We start from the raw sequence: 24,181 nt of genomic DNA on the forward strand, positions 1-24,181 counted from the left end.
GGTTTGATAGGAAAGTAAGCACAACATATTTAAATTTCCCCCCAAAACTTTTTTCCACTTACCATCCACCCTCAAACACCGCCCCCCATGGCTTTAAAATTCCCAGAAATTTTACATCTCTTCTCGACTAATTGTATTCTTGCTGAGGCAAAGACAGATCAAGCTGCTTCCAGTTCTTTCAAGGAACATGGAGGTGCTAGTTAAGTGAGAGTTTCTGACTAACCCGTCTTGCAACTTTCTCCCTGAAGAGTCCATGGTGAAACAGAGAGAGGGTTCATAGGAAGGAAAATATGCAGCCTCACAGAAACACAGAGCTGGAAGGAACCTCAAGAATCATCCAACCCCCTGCACAATGCAGGAAATTCACAGCTCCCTCCCCCGCCCCCTACTCCCCCAGTCACTCCTGCTGTATGCCCATAAGATGACAAAAAACTTCCAGGATCCCTAGCTAATCTGGCCCAGAAGAGTCAGCAAAGAGCGCCTGAAGAGAGCCTTCTGCCACTACTAGCCAACTGTCAGCTTTGGGCTCAGTTCTCTTCAAGCTCTCCTTGCTGAATTGTTCCCTTCTGGCTCTGCTGCTGCTGCTCTACAAAAATCTGCTCTGCTCAGGTTTTCCTCCAGGAGCTTGGGCGGGGGGCATGTTAGAGCAGCAGCAGGACAGGAAGGAAAGTCAGCAAGGGAATTCTGAAGCTGCTGGGTGGCTAGTAGCAACAGAACGAGCTGCTGAGGCTCTCGCCGCCACTGCTGCTAGACTCAACCATCCCTTCTCACAGAGAGGGGAAGAAGGGATGGTTGAGTCTACTGGTGGTGGTGGCAGCAGCTTCTGCCACTCTAGCTGCCTGGCAGCTTCGGGCTCCCCTTGCTGACTCTTTCCCTCCCGTCCTGCTGCCAACAACACTACCCAGGTGTAGTTGGCGACATGTGTTGGGCGTCTTGTGTAGTTTAGCCCCATGTCCCATCTTTTTGAAAATTTTGCAACCTGGTCCTGGAATATATCATCCAAGTCCTCTGCCTGGCCTGGTGGCCTATAGCAGACCCTCACCATATCACTATTATTTCTTTCTCCTTTTATTTTTATCCAGAGGCTCTCAACTGACCTTCTATGCTCAGATTCAGGTATTTCCTACATTCTTGAAGTATAATTCTACACCTCCGCCCTTCCTTGTTGGTCTATTTCTTTTAAACAAGTTGTACCCCTCAATCCTAATATTTCAATTGTGTCTCATCCCACCAGATTTCAGTAATGCCTATTAGGTCATAGTTCCCTTCCTGTATTAAGACTTTACATTCTTTTTGTTTCCCATACTGTGTGTGTTAGTGTACATACAACGGAATCCATGGTTTATGCGCCTTCATATTTGTCCTTACCTGCAAATTAATGAGTCTTTGCACATGTGCCACTCCCAGCTCATCATTAGTGCTCTTATTACCAGTAATTGGTATACTAGTTTTGGGGTTTTTATCTCCCTTCTGCCCATTAGTATGCATGTTTGCAGTTAGAGTCCTCATGTCCCCTTATCACTATTTATTTCTATTTTAGATTTCTGTACTTTTTTTGGCATACACAGTGTCTAGTACATGGGAGGCATAACTGGATTAAGCCATGGCTCAGTGGTACAACATCTGCTTTGCATGCCGGAAGTCCCAGGTTCAGTCCCCAACCTCTCCAATCGAAAGGGTCAGATAGCATGTGATGTGAGAGAACTCTCTACCCGAGGCCCTGGAGAGCTACTACAAGTCACTGCAAACAATACTGACCTTGGTAGACTGATGGTCTGACTCATACAAAGGCTGCTTCATGTATTCCCAGTATCAGCACTGCATAGGCGGATAAAGTGGCACCCACTGTAAGCAGTATCAGCTCCAGGAACTGCAGCAACTATTCAAGTAAAGTCAAGAGTTTTACTGCTCAAAATGAAAGGACAATAGCCCCACTCATTTGTGTATTAACAAGTTTATTTAAGTATGTTGGGCAGCATCCAGCAGTGGTTTGCACTCATGTGCAAGGTACAGTGTCAAGCAGATAGTACCAATGCTAGCCTGTAAAAAGCACCTGTCAGTTTATCAACATCACTGCTTCTGAAAATGGAGGTCAAAACAAGGAAAAAATCACGAGAAGGAGCAGGAACCAACTTAAGGACGTAATAAACATTCCTTCTATTTCCCCATACGTACCAACCTAAACATGGACTAAACTAAGCCAAGAGTTGCTCATGGTCACCTCTGCCAGTATAAGGTACCATGCACTGGCCCCACATTGTAAGTAACTGTTCCCCCATGAAAGCAATTGGAAATGTCTTTGAAAAGTATAAACTCCTTTGTTTTCAAGAAACTACTAGAAAGCATAGAAAGCCACTCAGTTCCAGATAAAAATCAAGGCCTCTAAAATACCAGACACCTAGATAGTTCAAACAAAATACAACATTCTTGTATCATAAGGCAAAAGCACAGGCCAGTCTCGCTTACCTATGGAAAAAGGCCATTGTATGGTCCTCCATAAAACATCTGAGGTGACACCAATAGTCTGTAGGTCTTGTAAACTGACAAGCTAGTAATTGGGATTATCCCCTTGGTAACTGGTCCACTTAAAGTCACTTCCAATCTATCATTCAGCACTATTAACAAAAATACCCCAAACAGCTTCAGAGCTACAAGCTATTGTCAAGTAAACACAACATGTGAAAGCAAAGAATTTGCCTGCCTGTAAATTCAGACTGGCCACTCTAGCCTGAGTCTCTGCCACATGCTTGCTGGGAACCTGGAACGAAAATCTAAGCACCAAGGCAGACCAACTTCTCAGCCAAGGATATAACAAACCTTTAAATCCAGCTGAACTTGTTTAAAGTATAGTCTGACCAGCACGATGACTTACACTACCGGGCTTATTCCAGGAGAAACTTCATTTCATTCTGAATTTTAAAAAGTGATGAGGCATCAATGTAAACCATTGGATAAGACAACTGTCTAAAGTCACAAGAGAGGGTACGTTCTCCTGCCACTGCCTGCTGACCTATGGGGCAATCCTTTGCAGAGTTATCTCTATCTATGCCCTTTGAAATCAATAGGCTTAGACAGAAGTAACTGAGTGCTGGATTGTACGGTTAGACGCCCAGAGTACATCTGAGATAAGCAAGTCCATGACTTGTCATAATTTAAAATATTATACATATGCCAGGGAAGGGGATGGAGAGAAACAAAGATATCTCATTTCTATCTGTCAGCACTGAGTAGGATTTTTTTTAAAAACATGATGGTCTGAGTGCATTCCGGCAGAGCGGCTTCATGCTTGCTCTCAGTGCTTCAACAATTTATTTCCTCAACAGACTCAGACATCAGGCATAGCTACAGAACCACAGCTACCATTATTTCCCCTGGGATTTGCTGCCTGGGCAGAGTCTCCTCACCTCTTCACAAAGCATCTTCTGATGGGTCATGCTATGTAGACCTAAAAATAAATGGAAATGGCTGTGGGGATATTGCTCATTAATAGCACACTGTTACTTAGTTCAAGACCATCCTCCTTGCTGGAAGAGGAACCCAGGAAGTAACAGATACCCTTTAGCTAAACACAAATTATGAAGGGGTGCAGAGGGATCACTCAGCTTCTCTCATTCAGTTCAGTCCACCATCTCCTATCCTCAAGAGCTAGGCACTTAACCTGAAACCAGAGAGTCCCAGAATAACTACTCTGGTTCACCTGCTCTTATACTAGGAAAGAAATAGGGAAAACTTATATTGTGCCTGCATTAAAGTGCAATTCTAAACCAGAGTTACACCCCTATAAGCCAGTGGACTTAGAAGTGTATAACTTTGGCTAAGGATGGCACTGTTAATCTCACATTTTCATTTGCAAGATCTTACTCTGGGGTTTTATTTTTCTGAAAACACTGTGAGGGCTGTTGCATAACACACAAGATTGCACTGCCTTTTAACCACCTCTACAGAACAGGCTATGAGATCTTCCCCTCCACACAGCTCCTGAAACAGAGGCAGGATGCATCTTAAAGTCCTACTTGCCTATTCCAGCCCTGAGGAAGTTTTCTGAGAATGGCAGGGACCACCAAGAGCAAAACAAAGGCTTGCAACCACATCCAGAAGATGTGCACAAAGGACAATGCTTTGTTGACATCTGGAAGATCAAGTCCCTCAATTCTTGCTTCCTTTTGCAATGTTTCTGCCCACATTTGGCTATAAGTAGACATAAGGCTAGCATCTTGCTGCAATGTCTTCTAATACTAAAGTGGCCAAAAATATACAGTATTTGGTTTTCAGCAGCAGTGTTTTTTTAAAAAGAGAAAGCTTAAAAATTAGAAGCACCAAAACACATGTATTTAAAAAAAAACTATAAAAATTAAAGCCACAATTCAAAGCAACATATGACCCTTTCCATTCTGTAGCAGTGCAGAAATAGCCAAAGGGATGAACCCAACTGTGGAATGGCCTCCTCCCAAAGGAGGTCACTACTGAACTTCTTAAGAATTCCAGTCCAGAATTTTGTTCCCTCCTGCATTACATTCATGGAAAACAGCCCCTCCAGCAGTAACAGGGTACTCCAAGTGGGAGTGGTTTTGTGGCTGACCCCACAGTACTAAATAATGATAGTTAGAATGTCACTGTTAGTGCTAAGCAGTGTGTGTGTGTGTGTGGGGGGGAGAGTAGCATTATAGGACTGTGTATAAGAGAAAAAATAGGGAACAAACAATTGGTCTAGTTAATACTTCAGTTTCCATCAAGTTTTTCAATAAATAAAATAGTACTAGAAAACATTACCTGGCTTCCCTACAAGGATGGTTGAATAGCCCTGTGTGCAGGATGCAAGGCCTAGGCATAAAGCTTCAGCTTTTTACAGAAAGCATAAACACTGTAAATCTTATAATACACATGAGGCAGGATGGTGGGGCGGGGGAGATGAGCAGGGCCAAGACACACTTGGCTGCACAACAGGCGACTGTCTCCGCTACAGGATGCTAAGACAAGGACAGTCTAGAATAGACCAGAGGAAGGGTGTTCCTGTTCTACACCATGCATTACAAACTAGTTCCTAAAATTAACTGTTCCAACTGCCTTGTCTTGGTTTAGATTCTCACATACCAACCTCAGGTTTTAACACACGTTCACACACACAGTAATAAGTAGGGGGTTTAACAGCTCAAAATGTGCTTATTCTCTTTTGGGTTAAAAAAAAAAGGATAAGGGAGAAAAGTGATCCACCTAAAAACAAAACAACCGCTGAGCAATGGAGAATTAGGCGATAGGTGGTTTCTGTGCTCAGTTTCTGTGACAGATCTTCAACCTGGCTCATGTTACTAGACTGACCATTTGGAACCCAAACACCAACTGGTTTCCAACTGTTCTCTTCCTGTCCAGCTTAGCTGCTCAGTTTCTGAGCCATCCTTTTTTGTCTTCTGTGAGAAATGCACTCCCTCCCCAAAAGTTCAAGGACCAACTAAAAACAAACATGTTCCAGTAAGGTTCATTCCAATTTCTCACCTGCTTCCCACAAGAGCAAGCAGAAGTTAAGTCAAAAACCAGGCTCCCTTTTGCTCTGAGGAAGCCCAGAGCATGCTGGAACCATCCACCCATACGCACGCACACAAACGAGGAGCTCCTCAGACACTCAGACTCAGAAAAGTGAGTTAAAAACAAGGACAGATCTCCGAGGAGACTTCAGGATGCCCTTGGGTTAGAAGGTTTTCCGGTGGATCGCCCGGGAACTATCTTCTTCATATTCTTTCTTGGAAACCCACATTTTCTTAAAGGTGTCCAGAGAGGCCAGGATGGAGCCACTGCAGAGGGACCAAGCAAGCAAGTTAGATGGATAACCTGTGGGGGAATTGGCTTTTTCTTTCTTCCTCCAACAGCTATACTATTACAGAAGTGATTTTCAAACTGTGTTCCAAGGAAGCTTAAGGTTCCTTGAAGGCTTGCAAGAGGCTCTTTAATAAAAGTCCAGTGGCTCTCAGAAAAGCTCATACTGAAATAAATGTTGCTAGTTTTTAAGGTGCTACTGGACTTTTGCTTATTTTGCTACAACAGCCTAAAAACAGCTACCTTTTTGCAGTCTTCAGTAAAAGACCAATAATGGCAAACCAAGCTTCCCTGAAAGGTAGCTTGATCTCCTCTATAGATTTTCCTATGTAACATGCATGAGGGTTATGCTGGGTGTAACCCAGGACAACATTCACCCCAAAAGCTGTGCAGGTGGCCAGAACGAAATGTGCACCTCATAACACATCCCAAGTCTTTGTACAGTTGTGTGGCCAAGGTGCAGCAGCTCCTCAATGGATGTCAGTTCCATCCATTGCAAACCACATGGCGAAAGCCTCAGCTACCTGCACATGCCTCTTTGGGAGGAGAGTAAAACTTGACTTCCACTAGAACTTCTAGACTCTAACCAAGAGCCACCAGAGCAGTTATAGTAATGCGTACTATGCAAGACATGGCTACAGTCTAGATTCCTTCTCCCAGTATGCTGATCTGAAATAGTGGGAGAGTCCATGAAAAGGCAAGCAGGACTAGAATTTATGCTGCAGTGGGGCTACGCTGTACATACCCAATCCACGTAGAATACAATCTCTCCTGAGGAGCAGATATCTAAAAAAAAAGAAATGGGTTTAGCTGGTGCAGCATTATTCTTCATATGCCAGGCTTATAACAGTCTTCCCTAGCAGATTGCGTCTGTGTCAGTCTCAGCCACTCCTGTCCACAGGGTTACGAAATGGAAGAGACACGTGGTCAGTGAGAGGTCTCCTATATGGCATTCTTTTTTAATACAGCCTCATAGGAACCTGCATGATTTTGCATCTATCCAAGTAGGCTCTGCCTCACGGGAGCTTATGGCACAGAAACAGAGGTTTATTTTTAAAAAGCCACAAGACTTTTTTTTGTTTTTGCTGCACTAGACTAACACTCATTTGGATTATAGATTTGAATTATGATGCTTTCTATGTACTGCTGCCCACATTGCTGCAAATGGTTGCTTAAAAAGTAAGAATGGCATCCTATAAACAAGAGTCATTAACTGTTTACAAATAACGAAGTAACACATCCGGAGAAAAATGTACAGCCCCATCTTTCAGACGGCCTCCGTTTTGTTCAGCCAATCTGGTGCTTTTCCTCACAGGGTAAAACAGAATTCTACATACCCTGATTTTGACATCCTTGGGGGCCAATTTCTTCACTTCACTCAGAAGCCTATCGCCAAAACCTGAACAAATGATAAAAGCCAACCTCAGTTCCAAAGCAGCAGCTCAGATTCTGGTTTGTTTTTCAACCTGACACAGGCTCTGTGTCCCAAAACCTCTTGGTTTTCAGAAGGGGGGAGGGAGCTCTCGCTCTCTTCATTTTTTCTCCTTCCTCCATCTGTTTGTGGTGAAAAGGAGTACTTGTGGACAATCCATGAAAACTGATAATGGAATACAACTGCATTAGCTCTTTATGGTGTCACTAGACTTGTTTGTTCTGGATAGTGCTAAGTTCCCTTTCTCTTTCCCACACTTCTCATTCAACAGAAACCCTAACAAACTAGGACCTATTACAGGCTTCTAGGTCTTTGGAAACATTAACTTGGGGAAAAACCCAGAAACAGTTGGGCTATATATCTCAATACAATATGGTGAGGTACTGCCAGAAGAGACATTAGACAGATGACAAAATGGAAGAAAGGGGCAGATTTAAGTAAGGTACGGAACAGTGGTGTCTCAGCAGTATGATTAGAAGTCACACCAATATTTCCATAGATACCTAATCTGTAGAACAGTCTTTCAATAGAAACTTCATCACCTCAAACTGGGCTGAAGCAAATGTCTTTCTAGCAGCTCCTACCCTCTGGTCCCATAGTAAAGGATGATTCTGTTAACTTTCACTCTCAAGGGGGCTCATGTAAGCATATCTGGATCGAGCCCGACCCAGATTAAACTTTCAGCTCAAAATACCAAGAATCTCACTGAAGTCAAAGAAGCAACAAAAAGTACCTTTGAAGAGTGTTGAGCCTCCAGAGAGCACAATATTGGAGAACAACGTTCTCCTCAAGTCCATATCAGACTTCTGAACTGCAAACACCAAGACTTCATGCAGCCCCTCACACTCCTCCCCAATCAGGTCTGGTCGGAACAGCAGCTCAGGGGCTCGGAATCGGGCAGGGCCAATCTGAAAAAAAAACACAAAGGAGTCAACGTTCTTGTTGCCATGTAAGTGTTACATATTTAGAGCAAAGGAGTAGTATTGAGCAAGACACAGAATGGAGAAAATCAAAGAAGCATTCCCTGTAAAAACACTTTCACACCAAGGAAAAACATTAAAAGGCTGCATGAGGGACTCAGTGAAACTCACTGTCATGAAAAGTTTGAAGAATGAGCAGTATTTAAACAAGGATAGGATGTGGGCCTACATAAAATTGTGGATCAAACAGTGCAACAGGACCTCTTGACCAGGTACTGCCTACTTCGTGGCTTATGTCAGCTTAGTCTGGCAAGTCACATGTGGACCTGATGCTAGACATGAAATATGTTCTGTAACTGCTGTACCATGCATATTACTATATTGTGCATATTTTATTGTTCTTCCATTGGCCATGGAAAGAGCCTAGTCATCACTCTAAAACCCTTGATTCCTAGAAGACCTACTTAGGGACCTGTCTCCTTTCTCTCCCCAACTTCTGTGATTTCTGTAGAAGCTTCACACACTTTCAAGAGAGTCGTTTGGCCGATATAATGGCTAGGATCTTTTTAAAAGAAAGACTGCAAATGACACTGCTGAATGCTAACTTGTGCAGCATTGCACAATATAAAGAACCTTGCACACTCTCTCAATACAAAGTTTACATTTTTCCAGGCACTAGTAAACTTTCTCAAGAGAACAGCCTGGCTTGTTCTCTCAGCATTTTCTTTTGTGTGTGCACACATTTTAAAATGTTATTTTCAACTAGAAACATGTTAAAAAGTTCCTTTCCATTGAACTGATTCTCTTTACAAAAATTAATAAAATGCATCCAAATTTAAAACATTCAAGTTTTTTTAAAAATACACAGCTCTTTAATTTTATTACGAAAGTATATTCCTCTACCACTGGATATTCTGAATGTCTCTAGTATTTGGCATAAATAGTTCTGACGGCTACTATCAGAAGAGACTCACTCTTCAGCTCTGAAATACACTGGCCTCAGCTTTCTTGAACAAAACAACATCTTTGTTAGCAGCAGACTAAAATGTATAAAACTTAAGCAATATTTGAAATGCAGTTGCTGGGAATCTAGTTCAATCTGCATATATTTCTTGCAGTAAAATCACATATGCAAAGCAGAATAAAATCTAGCTGGGGCTACGGATAGTGTTATCTGGTGTTATCTCAAGCCCAGCTCACAGTAAACCCCATCAAGTTCTGGGACAGACTATCAGGACCCAACAGACAACAAAGGTGGCTCGGCTAGTACAGCTGACTCCTGTTACGAGTTATGAAGTTCAGCAAATCAACTGAAAGGGAACTCAATATACTATACAAGCCTATGGTGAATTGAAAGGCAAACACAGCCATTCCCTATGACCATAAGACTACCTCCATGCCTGCAAAAAAAAAACCCCCAAAACAAAAAACCACCCTATTCAGGGAGTTCCACTCAGTCAGCTGACACAATAAATGACCCAATGTACAGTTACTAGAACACAGGGTGGAGGGAATGAATATGGTCACACATTCTGCCTCCTGGATGGAGCGTATTGTTGAAACTTGCCAAGGGAGGCTTTACTTCACAATTGGAGTACACTGGACATGAAGTCATATCATGGCAACAACTTCCAACCAGTTTGCTGAACTGTAGAAGAATAACTATGGCTTATTTAATAACATTTGGCTTCAACTTCAAACAATATTAGCACAAGTTCTTCACAAACCTCAATGGTGCTTCCATCTGGAAGGTAATACTGAGCTTTCTCTGTTTCTAATGTCTCATCCTTCTGTGGGTTTATTGACAGGTAACAAGCCCTCTGTGGAAGAATGGCAAACACAGACAAGGTAATTTTCAAGGGGTTCCTTTCATAAGAGAAACTGGGCTCAGATTCTTCTGAGAAGGCACCTGTTAGAAAGCTTTCTGCTGCTGAGTGCTGAAATTATTCCCTTCTACAAAATAGCAGCAGTGCCACCACTCTCACCCTCAGTAAACTGCAAACCTCAATAAAATACAAGATCAAGTGATGCAGGATTCTAGCAAATTTACCCTGAAGCAAGGAGTTCCAGGTAGAAAAGCTGGGAATTGATTTATAAGCCTTTGCAGGTCCTATAGCAAATTAACAGCCGGACCCTAAGCGGAGTTTGGAACAACTCTGCACTGGGTAGGGTTACTAGAGATTCTAGAAGAGTTAAGTTGCATTTAAATAGCAAAACAATGCTTTGTCTAGATGAGAACCAAAGAGGGAACAAAGGATGGAGCACAGTTGTTGCCAAGCCACCATCTTAATGGCTTCTTCATGAAGCAACCTGCAATTTCCTAAATGAGATTCTAAGAGTTCTGGTCTGCTTGCTGCAGCCCTGCTCTGAAATATGGTAAGAATGTTTAGGAAGGATCCATGATAGAACAGTACTCTGTTATTATTTATGGTTTGGCATCCAGTCTTTTTGATAAAGGTTGGAAGGGACCACGGAATCCTGCTTGTCTCCAACAGCTCGAGTTGATCCATCATCCAGGTCTGCCCAAACATTTACAAAATTTTTTTAACAATCATGAGAGGAAAATTAAGTCCAATCTCTCAGCATAGACAAGATATAACTATGTACATGGATCTAATGACTGGAGGTCCTCTCAGTGTCCACATGTGGAAGATTATTTAAAGTCCTATCCATTCAGAGCGGACATGGTGATGAAGCCCTGTTGGAACCGTATCATTTCAGAGGTGGGGGGGATCATATGTTTGAATGCTCCTTGTGGAAAGCCAAGATGTGAACAAGAAGGGTTTTAACATAGCAGAACCAGACCTGATGCTGAGGAATGCATCTCTAGATTAGGTCTCTAAGTCAACTGAACAGGCAGCTGCAGTTTAAAAAGTTCTCCCCTCCCTCCTGTAACCTGGACTGATAACCCCTGGAAACTACAAGATAGTTTAGGGATGGCAGCCCAGTTCATCCTTCACTACTGTAATATTCCAAAGAAGAAACTGCCCCTGAAGCCAAGACAGGGACATGCAGGCACCTCTTTTATGGTTTTGACAATCTCAAATTCAGATGATGTATGGAAATCGTAGCCTTCCTTCCGAAGATAGAGACGAAGGAAACGGGAGACATCACGCCCGGCTATATCAATCCGCATAATGGAGTGGGGCATGGCAAATCCTTCATAAATAGGAACTGCATGGGTGACCCCATCCCCTGAGTCCAACACAACTCCTGTAGTTCGTCCTGTTGCATAGCTACAGAAAAGAAACACATTTCAGAATAATATACATCAAATGGACTTTGTAGAAACCAATATTGATGGGTGCATGGTAACACTTCCTAAGGCAATGACTCCTCCCAGAAAAATTTCTTTATTATCATCTAGAAATAACTATGTAGATATTTTAAAAACAGCGATGGTGATCATTCTTTGGTGCAAAAGGGGAACATTTCTATTGTAGGTCTAACCTCTGAAAAGGGGACAGCATTGTCTAAATCCATGAAGAATTCTTACAGAAAAAAAACAGGTCAGAACTCAATCTGCTATCTATGCATATAACAATATAATTCCTGACCTGAATATCAGTCATCAAAGCCCAAGCGCAGAATTTCTAAGAAATATTTTATAAGCCCAGTGATTTCAAAGAGTGAACACACTCTGGTGCCACTGCACTGTAAGACTGCCACCCTCTGCACACTTACCTGGCTGTTAAGGCCTATTGAACTATGGGATTTACTGCTCAGCAAAACATCCCTATGCACTCTAAAGCTCAGTACTGCAGAAACTGGCTTCTTCTCCAAAGGCAAGTCCTGAGAAAGCAAAGAGAAGTAGGGAAAGCACTCACAGGCTCAGCACAGCTTGCATGGAGATGAAGAGGGCTGGCACATTAAAGGTCTCAAAGAAAACTTCAGCAGCTCGTTCGCGGTTCTTTCGGGGGTTCAGTGGAGCTTCTGTCAGGAGCACAGGATGCTGGTGGATAGGAAAATAAGAGAATCAGCAGCGTAGAACTCCATAGGGTCTGTAAAGACTTTCCCAGCCTTTGATCAAAAGACTCCCACAGGAACTTTGTACAGTAGAGAAAGAATAAGCCAGCAGATGCACCAGGCAGGCCCCCAACCTTTGTGTCAGTGTTTATCCCTGGATTATGGGTTTGGGAAGCAATTGGAAGCAGTTATTCTACCCAGGGAAGTGCCCATTGAATATCTAGAGATAAGAGTTTGGTCCAGGGAATGATCTCAAAACACAGGATAAGGTTCAATGGCTGGAGCTAAGCTAGCAGGAAGCTAAATTCTGAGCAGAATTTGGATGGGATCCCATCTGGAAATCACGTCAGCCATCCTCAGGTAGAGCAGGTTATGTACATAAGAAGTATCTAACTCTTCCCTTGTATGAACGAACTCAGGTCAGCAGATCAAACTTCCTGCTAGTGAACCACAGAATAACTTCTCATTGGTGGGGTTGTCAGAACTCATACAACATGAGGCAGCTTTGAGAAAGAGGCAAGCAAGGGAAAACTGCAGGTAACTCTGCAAAACAGTTTCAAGGGTGTGCTACATGGAAAGCAGGTTCAAGAGAATGGAATTTATCTCTTCAGGTTGAATTTTCATTTAAGCTTGAGTGAGAGGTGGGGGAGGGCCTTCCAGCATGCTTCCAGCACATGCTTCACATGGGGAATAACAATTCAGCAGTTCACGAACTGCAGAGAAGACAAAGACTTCATGTTTCTGTGCAGGGTCAAGAAAATGCTCTTCTCAGTGATCTTTGGGCATGGCTTCTGGTACTGCCATGTTGCTCCAGTGAAAATCTGGCCATCTTCCCTTTACTTGGACAAGTGAGTAAAGAGCTGTATGTACAATGTTCAGCACAAGGAAGGTTGTGAAAAGGCTGTTTTGGTGCAGAGAGTGGGGAATGTCGGTATGGAGGCTGAGAGACAGCAAGGCAATTCCGCAAATGGAATAAGGGAAACCATCTTGTTAGGTGTTCTGGGGCTTGTAGGTCAACTCACCTCTTCGGAGAAAGTCTGGAGCTGGTCTTTTGAGTACACATACTGCCAAATACGCTCCATGTCATTCCAGTCCTTCACGATGCCATGCTCCATAGGATAGCGGATAGAAAGGAGACCTCGGTGCTCCTGGTACAGGTCAACAACCCAAGGCAGCAAGTCAGAGAGAGGGATGGCCAGATATACCCTCTACCCAGTCCAATGGGTATCCTAGCTCTGACAATGAATCTACTTCCCAGGAATCCCACTGAGTAACCCTCTGCTTCCATTCCCCCCACCCCCGCTTCAAAACAAGAGGAAACCAGTTTTTGACTGAGAAGAAAAAATACTGTGAAGACAAACTCTTGCCTCCCATTTAGAAGACACAGTCGGAAGGCAGCTAAGGCAGCCCTGCAGAAGCTAAGTGGGTCTGCATGGGAGACAGCTTGGAAACTTGCCTTGAGTTCCATCAAAAGAAGTTGATATATGTAATAAACAAACAAACAAACTTAAGACTCATTCTCCTTCCTTGATTTTCAGTAATGGGATTGTGGATGTTTAATATTAGCAGCACTTATCTGACAGTGAAATACAGCTGGGAAGAGAGAATGTGTTGGATTTGCCGGAAATTGTGTGTCCCACCCCCCACCAAATGGGCAGCCCCCCCGAGCTACAAAGGCTTGGGAAATATAACAAAATCAACATAATCCCAGAAAAAGAAAAATTCAACACATTGAAAACCCCACTCTCAGTTTACTTAACCCTTAGCTAGGTAAAGGTAAAGCACCAAGTCATTACTGACCCATGGGGGGACGTCGCATCATGACATTTTCTTGGCAGACTTTTTGTTATGGGGTGGTTTGCCATTGCCTTCCCCAGTCATCTACACTTTACCCCCAGGAAACTGGGTACTCATTTTACTGACCTCAGAAGGATGGAAGCTGAGTTAACCTTGAGCCAGCTACCTGAACCCAGCTTCTGCCAGGATTGAACTCAATTCATGAGCAGAGCTTGGGCTGCAGTACTGCCGCTTACCACTCTGCACCACGGGGCTTAGCTAGCACCCTTAGCTAGCACTCAAAAGCCAGCTATAAAAGGAAAGTCTGACTAATCCTATGAAAAATTTGGATGTTGGCAAGCAAAGACATTCCATGATTAATCTTAAAAATACCCCTGATTTACCTACAGCTTCTCAAATTCCCTGCAAACAGAAATTACTGGTCTCCCTTCAGAAATTGCACAGAGCCAGCCTAACACAAATGATGTGCATTAAGTGGTGACATATCATTTAACAAACTTACAAATATGTTATGCAAGTCTGTCATGCATACATGAGACATTCAGGTTAGTGGCAGGCCTTCAACATCATGAAATACTTCTAATCTAGGCTACTGTTCTCATACATTGATCAATGCTGACGTTGCCTGAGAGACCCAGATGTGAGTGACAAAAAATGATGGTCAAAGAATTGAAGTGGATTCAAAGCAAACTAGTTCTGGTGATGTGCTCAGACTAAAGACAACTAACCACATCTGAACTGATCGGAATAGTTTCCTTACCTCTGCTTTTGGTCCAATGAAAATGTCACCTTCCAATGCACCGGCCATGACACGAACATGTTTTGGTCTGCCCACACTGAAATGGATTGTGCAAAGCTGAATGCTCCTTTCATAACCTAATAATTTAAGACTTCTAGTTTAACTATAAAGAGACCCTTTTAGAACCTCTGGAAAACAAGATGCACTTAGAGCACCGGAGAAGAAAGTTCAAATGAGCAGTGTGGCCTTCCTTGAGCAAGTAATTTTTTTCTAAATCTCAGTGCAGAAATAAAGGAACCTGCAGTTGCAATTTAGAGTCAAGGAGCTGTAGCTTACTTGCCCTCTTTAAAAATGCTCCGAAGTTTCAAAACTATTCTGAAGATGCCAAAGAAATTTTGCCCCCCACCACCCTGAAAGTCAAAATTAACCTAGTGAGAACCAATATTTGAAGTTAGTAATTTCAATTCCCGCATCCTATGTAAGCCCAAAGACACTCTCCCAAACATGCATCTATATTAGAGACCTTCAACAACATCCTTCAAAACTCCAGGATACTTACTAATTAGGAAAACAGTACTTGGGTATTTGATCCCCCGCAAAGCCAGCTTTGATCATGCCAGAGCCCTGTGGGAGAAGACAATGGTGTGAAAACAAGTCATGCTTGGCCATGAGGCACAGCACTTCAGCCCCTGTAGTACTTGTGCTAGCAATAAATTAAACAGGAACAGAAGCCTAAACTTTCCATATAGCATTAGTTCTAACCACAAAGATATCCCAAATGACCCCTCCCCCAAACACAGCATTTCATTGGAAAAGAAAAACAGATGGTAGGAAACTATGACAGTCCTTCAGACAAACCAAACACGCCCCCCCCCCCCCCAGCAAGTATAATAAAGCTTATTTATTAGGAACAACAAAATTGCTAAAAGGTTGTGAGGGATTTTTTGAGTTCCTCAAAACTCTTAATCATGTTAGATGTTCAGTATAAAAACAAACAAGGAGGGAAAATTAAAAACATCTTTCTAGGCATGATGCAGAGCCCACAATTTGCCATTCCTGAAATGGAATCCAGGAAGTGATGCTGATTTACAGCATAAACCTAAGCATGTTTACTCAGAACTAAATCCCACTTTATTCAATGGGACTTACTCCCAGGAAAGTGTGCACAGGATTACAGCCTATTTAGAACAGACAGCATTGGGTGCAAAAGAGATTTCGCTTGAAGTTGCTTTATACCAAGCCAGACCATTGTTTCATCAAGGTCAGTAACTGTCTACTCAGACTGGCAGAAGCTTTCTAGGGTCTAGGTGGAGGTCTTTCACATCACCTACTGCGTGATCATTTTAACTGGAGATGCCAGGGATGGAATCTGGGATCTTCTGCATGCCAAACAGATACTCCATCACTGAGCCATGTGCCTTTCCTAATAGAAACCAGAGGCTACTGAAAGACAAAAGCAAAGAATTGCCTCTTCGCTGTGCCATTAATCCCCGTGGACATACAAGAATGCATCCATACGGACACACCCCAGGAACCACGACCAGGAAAATTCTACCTACTACCCAAAATCCATAAACCGGGTAACCCAGGACGCCCCATTATCTCAGGAAGAGACACTATCACGGTAGGAGTCTCAGGATACATGGAATCTATCCTCAGGCCCTATGCCACCAGCACACCCAGCTATTTACGGGACACCACTGACTTCCTCAGGAAAATACAGTCCATTGACAAACTACCAGATGACACCATCCTAGCAACCATGGATGTGGAGGCTTTATACACCAATATCCCACATGCAGATGGACTGCTAGCCATAGGGAACACTATCCCGGACAAAACCACAGCACACCTCGCCACTGAACTTTGTCACTTCATACTCACTCACAATTACTTCGAATTTGGTGACAACTTATATCTACAGATTAATGGCACAGCCATGGGCACACGCATGGCACCACAATATGCTAACATATTCATGGAGGACTTGGAACGCTTCCTCAGCTCCCATCCACTGGAACCACTACTATACTTAAGATTCCTGGATGACATCTTCATCATTTGGACCCATGGGAAGGAAGCTCTTGAGAGATTTCATCAGGACTTCAATAACTTTCACCCTACTATCAACCTAAGCCTGGACCACTCTACACAACAGGTACACTTCCTGGACACCACTGTACAACTACATAATGGACGAATAAATACCACCTTATACCGGAAACCAACAGACCGATACTCATATCTACATGCCTCCAGCTACCACCCTAAACATACCACTCGGTCTATTGTCTACAGCCAAGCCTTACGTTACAACCGTATCTGCTCCTATGCTCTCGAGCGAGACTCACACTTAAGAGATTTACAACAAGCATTTTTGTGACTACAGTACCCACCAAATGAAGTGAAGAAACAAATCAACAGGGCCAGACTAGTACCCAGAAACAGTCTGCTCCAGGACAAACCTAAAGGAACTAACAACAGAACACCACTGGTTGTCACCTATAGCTCCCAGCTCAAACCCATCCAACGTATCATCAGGGAGCTACAACCCATCCTGGAAAATGATACCTCTCTCTCAGAAGCCCTGGGTGGAAGACCTTTCCTTGCCTAGAGACAGCCCCCCAACCTTAAACGACTTCTCACTCACAACCATGAATCGGCCAGCAGAGTCACCAGCACAGGTACCAGGCCCTGCAACAGACCCAGATGCCAGCTCTGCCCCTATATCTACCCAGGGAATACAATTACAGGACCCAATGGCATCAACTACACTGTCTCTGGCTCTTACAGCTGCTCATCCTCCAATCTGATATATGCCCTCATGTGCCAACAATGTCCTTCTGCTCTGTACATTGGACAAACCAGCCAACCTCTACGCAAAAGAATAAATGGACACAAATCTGACATTAGAAATGGAAACGTCCAGAAACCAGTGGGAGAACACTTCAATCTACCAGGACATTCCATCAAAGACTTAAAGGTCGCTGTGGTTCAACAGAAACCTTTCAAAAACAAAATCCAACGGGAGGCTGCTGAACTGGAATTCATAAATTTGACTCTGTCAAGCTGGGACTGAATAGGGACTATGAATGGTTATCACATTATCACATGTAACAGATTTCCTTTACAGAGGCGGGGTCTGGGGGAGCTCAGTGGCACCTGGCGTGGGCTTTCGGGGACCACAGATCTCTTTGTCAGATGCATCTGGCAAGGAGAGCTGTGGTTATTGAAGGCTCATACTGCATTGGAATTGGATGGTCTAGCTGTTTGGCTGCTGCAAACTAACAGGGAAACTCCTTTGACGCCAAATGATCCACACACCAAAAGGAGATATTTACATATACTAGCAAAGGAATGTTTTGGTTGCACCCTCCCCCCCTAATTGCCTCTTCTCTCTCCTCCCCTTCTCCTCCCTCCTCTTCTATATTTGACCAGTCTCTGTATCATGCATCTGACGAAGAGAACTTGATTCTCGAAAGCTTATGCTACAATAAAATTGGTTAGTCTTAAAGGTGCTACTGGACTCTTTTTGATTTTGCTACCACAGACTAACACGGCTAACTCCTCTGCATCTATGATCCTATATTTTGCTCCCTCTTTTCTTAGGCCTGAAATATACAGAGGAGTTCCTCGATAAAGTGGAACCAAATACTGAAGAATCTATATTAGGCACTGGACAGGCACAGGAAAGGTGTCTCCTTCAGTGCATACAAGAAGCTGAGGAGGGACAAAGGACAAGTGTAATCCAGGGAATATGGGCCAGCTGTATGAGTTACTGCACACAGCAGCAGATCACATTCCCTAACAGTTTATGGAGCACAGCCTCAATGCTTCCTTTCTCCCTAAAGTCTGAAACCACCTAGCAAACTCTTGGAAACCAGCATGCAAAGAACAGGTAGTCTGGAGTAACAATCTGCTCTTGGAGCATTTTCATGTGCCACAGCTCCTTCCCTGATTTCTGAACAGAAATGCAGATCCACGCCATCAGAGATGTGGAGCAGGAGTTGTTCTGTTTCTCAGGATCTGTCATTTCATAAAGTTAATACCAATGAATAAAAGCCATTGCTGTACAATATTAATTTCTAAGATATAATTACTGTTTTTCGCAATAGGAACTGTGTGTGAGAGAGATCATACATTTTATTGACTTGTAAACTGGAGGAAGGGGAATAAAACCACAAATACATATACCAATCAAGTTATGCATTCACCTGACTGGCTGTACAGTCGAAACCAAACCAATGCTAACATTCTTATTTATATGCCTTCTCACACATGGTTCAAGGGATATTGCAATTGCCAATATGATATGTAACTAAAATTTAATCCAAATGATTATCTGACTTACTAACCTCCCTGGACAAGAGTTAAATTCTGTTGTAAGAGATAAGTGGACAACTACATTCACAGCATATCATTATCATGCACAGTTCTCTAGGTGTGTTAAAATAGTGTTCCTACTGTTTTCAGTTGTTTCCCCACTTAAATTTAATTATTCCAATAAAACAATTCTCACATAAACCTTTGAATTTGTTTGAATATATTTAAACCATATTTGATTTTTTCCTAACCAAATATTTCCATTTAAGTATTTATTGTTTTTAGAACATAAAATGTGTTTAATAATATAAGTCAAAATAAACATGCTAAATAATGTTTATTTAGGGCATTAAATAATTTTCCTGAAAGTTTTCAAATTCTAGTTTTTTTCTGGAAAAACGACATCACTACCAATTCCTCAGCATGAACATTTGTATAAAATAATTTTTAAAATCCTCTGTTGTATATGCAGCCTGTCACCCAAAAAGTATGTATTGAAAAACAATAGAGAACAAAAATAGTTAAAAAAATTACAAAATGGTTACAGTTTAAAACAGTCTATTAAAAACATCTTAACAAATAACACCAATCAAACAAAGTAGATTTGGAACCAGAGAGGGAAGAAGGAATAAAAAATACAATCAAATGCATGATTAAGTAGAAAAAAATTAACTTAAGAGACTATCATATGGAAGGCAGTTGGGCGGTGTTTGTGTGTGTGTTCCACAAGCAAAAAGTTACGGCCTGCTTGTTGGTAGAGCCACCCCACTTTTAAAGATGGGAGGGGCACAGAGAAAAGGGCCTTAGACGAACCTAAGTAGGCCTCTGTGGGACTAGGGCGTTTAGTACCCTGGTTCTAGAACATTTAGCATTTTAGAGAGAATAAAGTGCTAAATGCTAAATGCACTTTATTCTCTGTGCCTAGAAATGCATAGATAATTACTGTAGCTGCAGAGAGACGTTCCTGGTAAATCACATTTCTCAGCAGTAGTATATCTGCTGATATCTGCACTCTAGACCCATAGAAGTATTTGAACAGTTTTCAAGGGCAGCCTCAGATAAACAGCAAAGCCTAGTTCCATCCAAATGTGACCAGAGCATGCATAACTATGAACAGATCCTCTCTGTCAAGGAACAGCTGCAGCTGGCCCACCAACCAAAGGCGCTGAATCTCACAAAGGCACTGACTGTAGTGATGCCAGCCTCCAGGTGGTAGCTGGAGATCTCCTGGAATTACACTTGATCTCCAGGCAACAGTAGGGTTGCCAGGCCCCCTTAATCTCCCAGTGGGAGATTGGGGCCTGGCTCTTACCTGGGGGGGGGGGGTGCGTGCGCGCTTTGCGCACGCGCGCTCCTGCAAGCGTTATGACGTCACTTCTGTGAAGTGACGTCATCATGCAGCCCCTGGATTACGCCATTGGGGGCTGTTGCGGAGTGCAGGAACACTCCTGCACTTCGCGGCAGCCCAAAATGGGCCCAATCCGCACCCAAACAGGTGTAGATTGGGCCTGTTTTGGTGCAGGTCGGGCCCGTTGTGGGCTCCTTCAGAGCGCAGGAGCATTCCTGCGCTCCACAGGGGCCCACAATGGTCCCGATCCGCACCAAAACGGGGCCAATCTGCGCCTGTTTTGACGCAGATCGGGCCTGTTTTGGGCCCCTGTGGAGCGCAGGAGGACCTAAAGTTCTACTTGTTAGGCCTGGATACAACAGCATCCCTCCGCCCCATCCGTGAACAAACTCCACCAGGGGAGCCCAACTCCATTCAGAACAAGCTGCAATTCCATAAGCTTTGGTGGGCCTTATGACTGAACAATAGCACCTGTCTTGCCTGGATTGTGTTTCAATTTACCAGCCCTCATCCTGCCTATACCTGCCTCCTAACAACAGTTCAGGACACCCACAGCCTCATCTGGCTTTCCTGTAAAGGAGACGTGGAATTGGGTGTTGTCAGCGTATAGATGATGCTTGGCTCCAAACCTCAGCAGTGACCTTCCCACTGGCAAAAATGCTGATCTCACAAGCCATAAGATCAGCCTATTCAAATATTTAGGTGATACTGAACACGGGAAAAGAATTTTAATTGACTGGTATGTGTTATAAGTGGACTCTTTGAAAAATGCATCTTCACAAAGTTTGGGAGGAGCACACGTGACCCATTCACACACATTTGTCATAAAAGCTACTGCATTTCTTCCAAGATTCCAGAGATCAATGCAGATTAAATAGCCATATTAGCAACAGGGAAAAGGTTGCAAAGAGAAACGGGCTGTACTGCCATCCTGAGCTTGTTGGAAAAAAGAAAATGTTTAAACTGAATTGTCAAAGCTCAAGTGAAGAAAATGGAGAACAAGGAAATTGGCTCTTAAATATGAGGGACTGAACTACTGTGTACAGTTCTGGTCGCCACACCTTAAAAAAGATATCATAGCACTGGAAAAAGTACAGAGAAGGGCAACTAAAATGATTAAAGGGTTGGAACACTTTCCCTATGAGGAAAGATTGAGGCGCTTGGGGCTCTTTAGCCTGGAGAAAAGACGACTGAGGGGAGACATGATAGAGGTTTACAAGATAATGCACGGGTTAGAGAAGGTCGAGAAAGATGTGTTTTTCTCCCTTTCTCACAATACAAGAACTCGTGGGCACTCTATGAAATTATTGAGCAGTCGGGTTAGAACAGATAGAAGAAAATACTACTTTACACAAAGGGTGATAAACACATGGAATTCGTTGCCACAGGAGGTGGTGGCAGCTACAAGCATTGCCAGCTTCAAGAGGGGACTGGACAAATATATGGAGCAGAGGTCCATCAGTGGCTATTAGCCACAGGAGATAGATGGTATTCTCTTTGTGGGGAGGTGGTGCTCTGTTGTCTTGGTGCTGGAAGGAAGGCAGTGGGAGGGCTTCTGGTGTCCTGGCCTCACTGACAGTCCTTTAGATGGCACTGGATTTCTAGCCACTGTGTGTGACAGAATGTTGGACTGGATGGGCCACTGGCCTGATCCAACATGGCTTTGCTTATGTTCTTATGTTCTTAACACTACCTGCCACAGCGGGAAAAGCCATGGTGTAGGACACTGAAAAATGACAACGAAGGAGAGAGAAGCCTGCCCCACTCTGTTTGGCAAAGGGTTTGTTCAACATGCAGAAATTTGAGTACAAAGACAATTCTGAAAACTTGCAATATGGGTTGGCAGCTTCCATGTAGTGGCTGGAGATCTCCCAGAATTACAACTGATTGCCAGGAGACAGAGATCAATTCCGCTGGAGAAAATGGCTGCTTTGGAGGGTGCATTCTATGGCATTATACCACACTGAGGCCCCTCCCCAAACCCCACCCTCTCCAGGCTCCATCCCCCAAATCTCCAGGAGTTTCCCAACCTGGAATCAGCAATTTAGACCAGAGAAATTGGGAGTTGTGAAAATTCACAGAAAATGGGGAGCTATAGAACTCAGAGAAAATGCATTCTCCAAGCCTAAACACCCATCCTCCAATTCTTTAAGTAGTAACTGGGGCTGCCCAGTGTGTGGGAGGAACAAAAAACTTTTGCATGCACATCTTGACTTTGTTTGAATAATAATTTCACACCCTGTTCTTTTTGCATTCCACGACCTTTTAACCGCGTTGCTTTTTCTCCGTGCTCTGAAGATATTTCATGTATCTGTTAATGTGATTCTACTCAAACGTTTATGCTAAAAAAATTTTGATAATCTTTAAGGTGCCACACAAGTCTAATACAGCCAGTCTTCTGGAATTTATTAGCTATACTTTAAGAACACCTAAGACACACCTCCTCCCTCCCACTCCTCTACATCAAACCAGTCACAACAAACATAACGACTGGGCGGAACTAACGGAGTAAAGCAGGGGGAGTAGTCAAGAATCCAATAGTTTTACGTAACTTCCCGAAGTTGGAGGGACTGCTTCCTGACAGGATAACCCCAAGAGATTGCCAGCAGAACAAGCCAATTAGAGAACGCCGACGCCTGAAAAGGCAAGGCCCCTTAATCACATTTGTGACGTTATTAAGACTGCACCGCCCTGGGACTGAATGACAAGTGAGTTAGCCAACGAGAATGCGGGCTGAATCATCGAGAGCGAGAGAGAAAAGGGACACCAAGCTCCGCATGCATAGGAAAAGGGCTGAAGGAACGAATGGACTGCGAGAAGGATAGTTTGATAGACGGATCCACCGACCGGATTATAAGGAGAAGAAACGGCCACAGCCCATTGGGATCTCGACTGTACCTCCCTTTCCCCACATCCTCGTAATTCCAGCTCTGAGGGGCCCAATGAGGGACGAACTCACGTTATCGATCACCACGGGCTGATTTGCGATCACATCATAGGACTCCATGGCGAGCGCCGCCGCCTCGGTCACTACAAAAGAAGCGACAGCTCAGGCCGTAGTACGCATGCTCAGAAGGTAGCCCAGGGCATGCCGGGAAAACGAGTCTCTGAGAGAAAACAAGAGCCACCTTGCTGCATGTCTATTGCTTGCCGTGAGAGCGGGGCTGTGTGTCCCGTGGTGGATTGTGGGAATTGCAGTTCCGCGGTGTCAAGCGTTAAACATGGACTCCTTTGTGGGAACGTACGTTCTTGGGCAAGCTCTCGTAAATGACTTTTGCTGCGCTCATTATTGTTTTTTAATGTGTGTGTGTGTGTGTGTGTGTGTGAGAGAGAGAGAGAGAGAGAGAGATGTGCCCTCAAGTCGCTTCCGATCTCATGGATAAAAGACCTCCAAAACGTCTTATCATTAACAGAGTTGCTCAAATCTTGCAAACTGGAGGTTGTGACTTCGTTTGAGTCAAGCATTTTGAGTTTTTCTCTTTTCTTCCTTCCTTCAACTTTTCCTAGCATTATTGACTTTTCCAGAGAATCTTATGATTTGACCAAAGTACAATAGCCTCAGTTCTGTCATTTTAGCTTCTAAGGAGATGAAACAAACAAGCCCCAAACCTGCGCTACTAATCCTCTTGCCTTTTGTTTCATTGTGCTTGTGAAAGGTGGGGAAGAGAAATAACTGCACAATGCTGGGCTCTCTGAATAAAGATTTCCACAAGGAAGGAGTATAAACTGCAATATAGAGTGGGGTGGCACAGGGTAGTACTAATGGACAGAGTTATTCCTTTCACTAACCAAGTTGCTTAGGTCGTTGAAATCTCTGCATCAGTCTGGCTCTATATAGTTATAAATCC

The 24,181-nt window shown here is 43.4% G+C and overlaps 1 protein-coding gene across 1 annotated transcript; it reads right to left on the minus strand.

Moving 5' to 3' along the window:
• Positions 1–1,944: 1,944 nt before the first annotated feature.
• On the minus strand, positions 1,945–24,004 carry ACTR1A (actin related protein 1A). The gene is made up of 11 exons (XM_054982990.1): positions 23,293–24,004; positions 15,222–15,286; positions 14,684–14,759; positions 13,149–13,274; positions 11,988–12,112; positions 11,180–11,396; positions 9,888–9,980; positions 7,974–8,148; positions 7,146–7,207; positions 6,554–6,594; positions 1,945–5,786 (listed from the first exon to the last, which is right to left on the minus strand). Exons 1-11 carry the CDS (start codon positions 23,338–23,340, stop codon positions 5,684–5,686), a joined length of 1,131 nt encoding a protein of 376 aa, XP_054838965.1. The 5' UTR covers positions 23,341–24,004; the 3' UTR covers positions 1,945–5,683.
• Positions 24,005–24,181: the final 177 nt, after the last annotated feature.

This window comes from Eublepharis macularius, chromosome 6 (assembly GCF_028583425.1).
Source record: "Eublepharis macularius isolate TG4126 chromosome 6, MPM_Emac_v1.0, whole genome shotgun sequence".
Taxonomy (NCBI): Eukaryota; Metazoa; Chordata; class Lepidosauria; order Squamata; family Eublepharidae; genus Eublepharis; species Eublepharis macularius.

Excerpts from the sequence above, each read along its gene's own strand:
- ACTR1A (XM_054982990.1), bottom strand. The coding sequence starts at position 23,340 with ATGGAGTCCTATGATGTGATCGCAAATCAGCCCGTGGTGATCGATAAC. Across the intron at positions 15,287-23,292 it reads AGCCCGTGGTGATCGATAAC|GGCTCTGGCATGATCAAAGC; the intron begins GTGAGTTCGTCC and ends CTTCTCCCACAG. Across the intron at positions 11,397-11,987 it reads ATGCAAGCTGTGCTGAGCCT|CTATGCAACAGGACGAACTA; the intron begins GTGAGTGCTTTC and ends TCTTTTCTGTAG.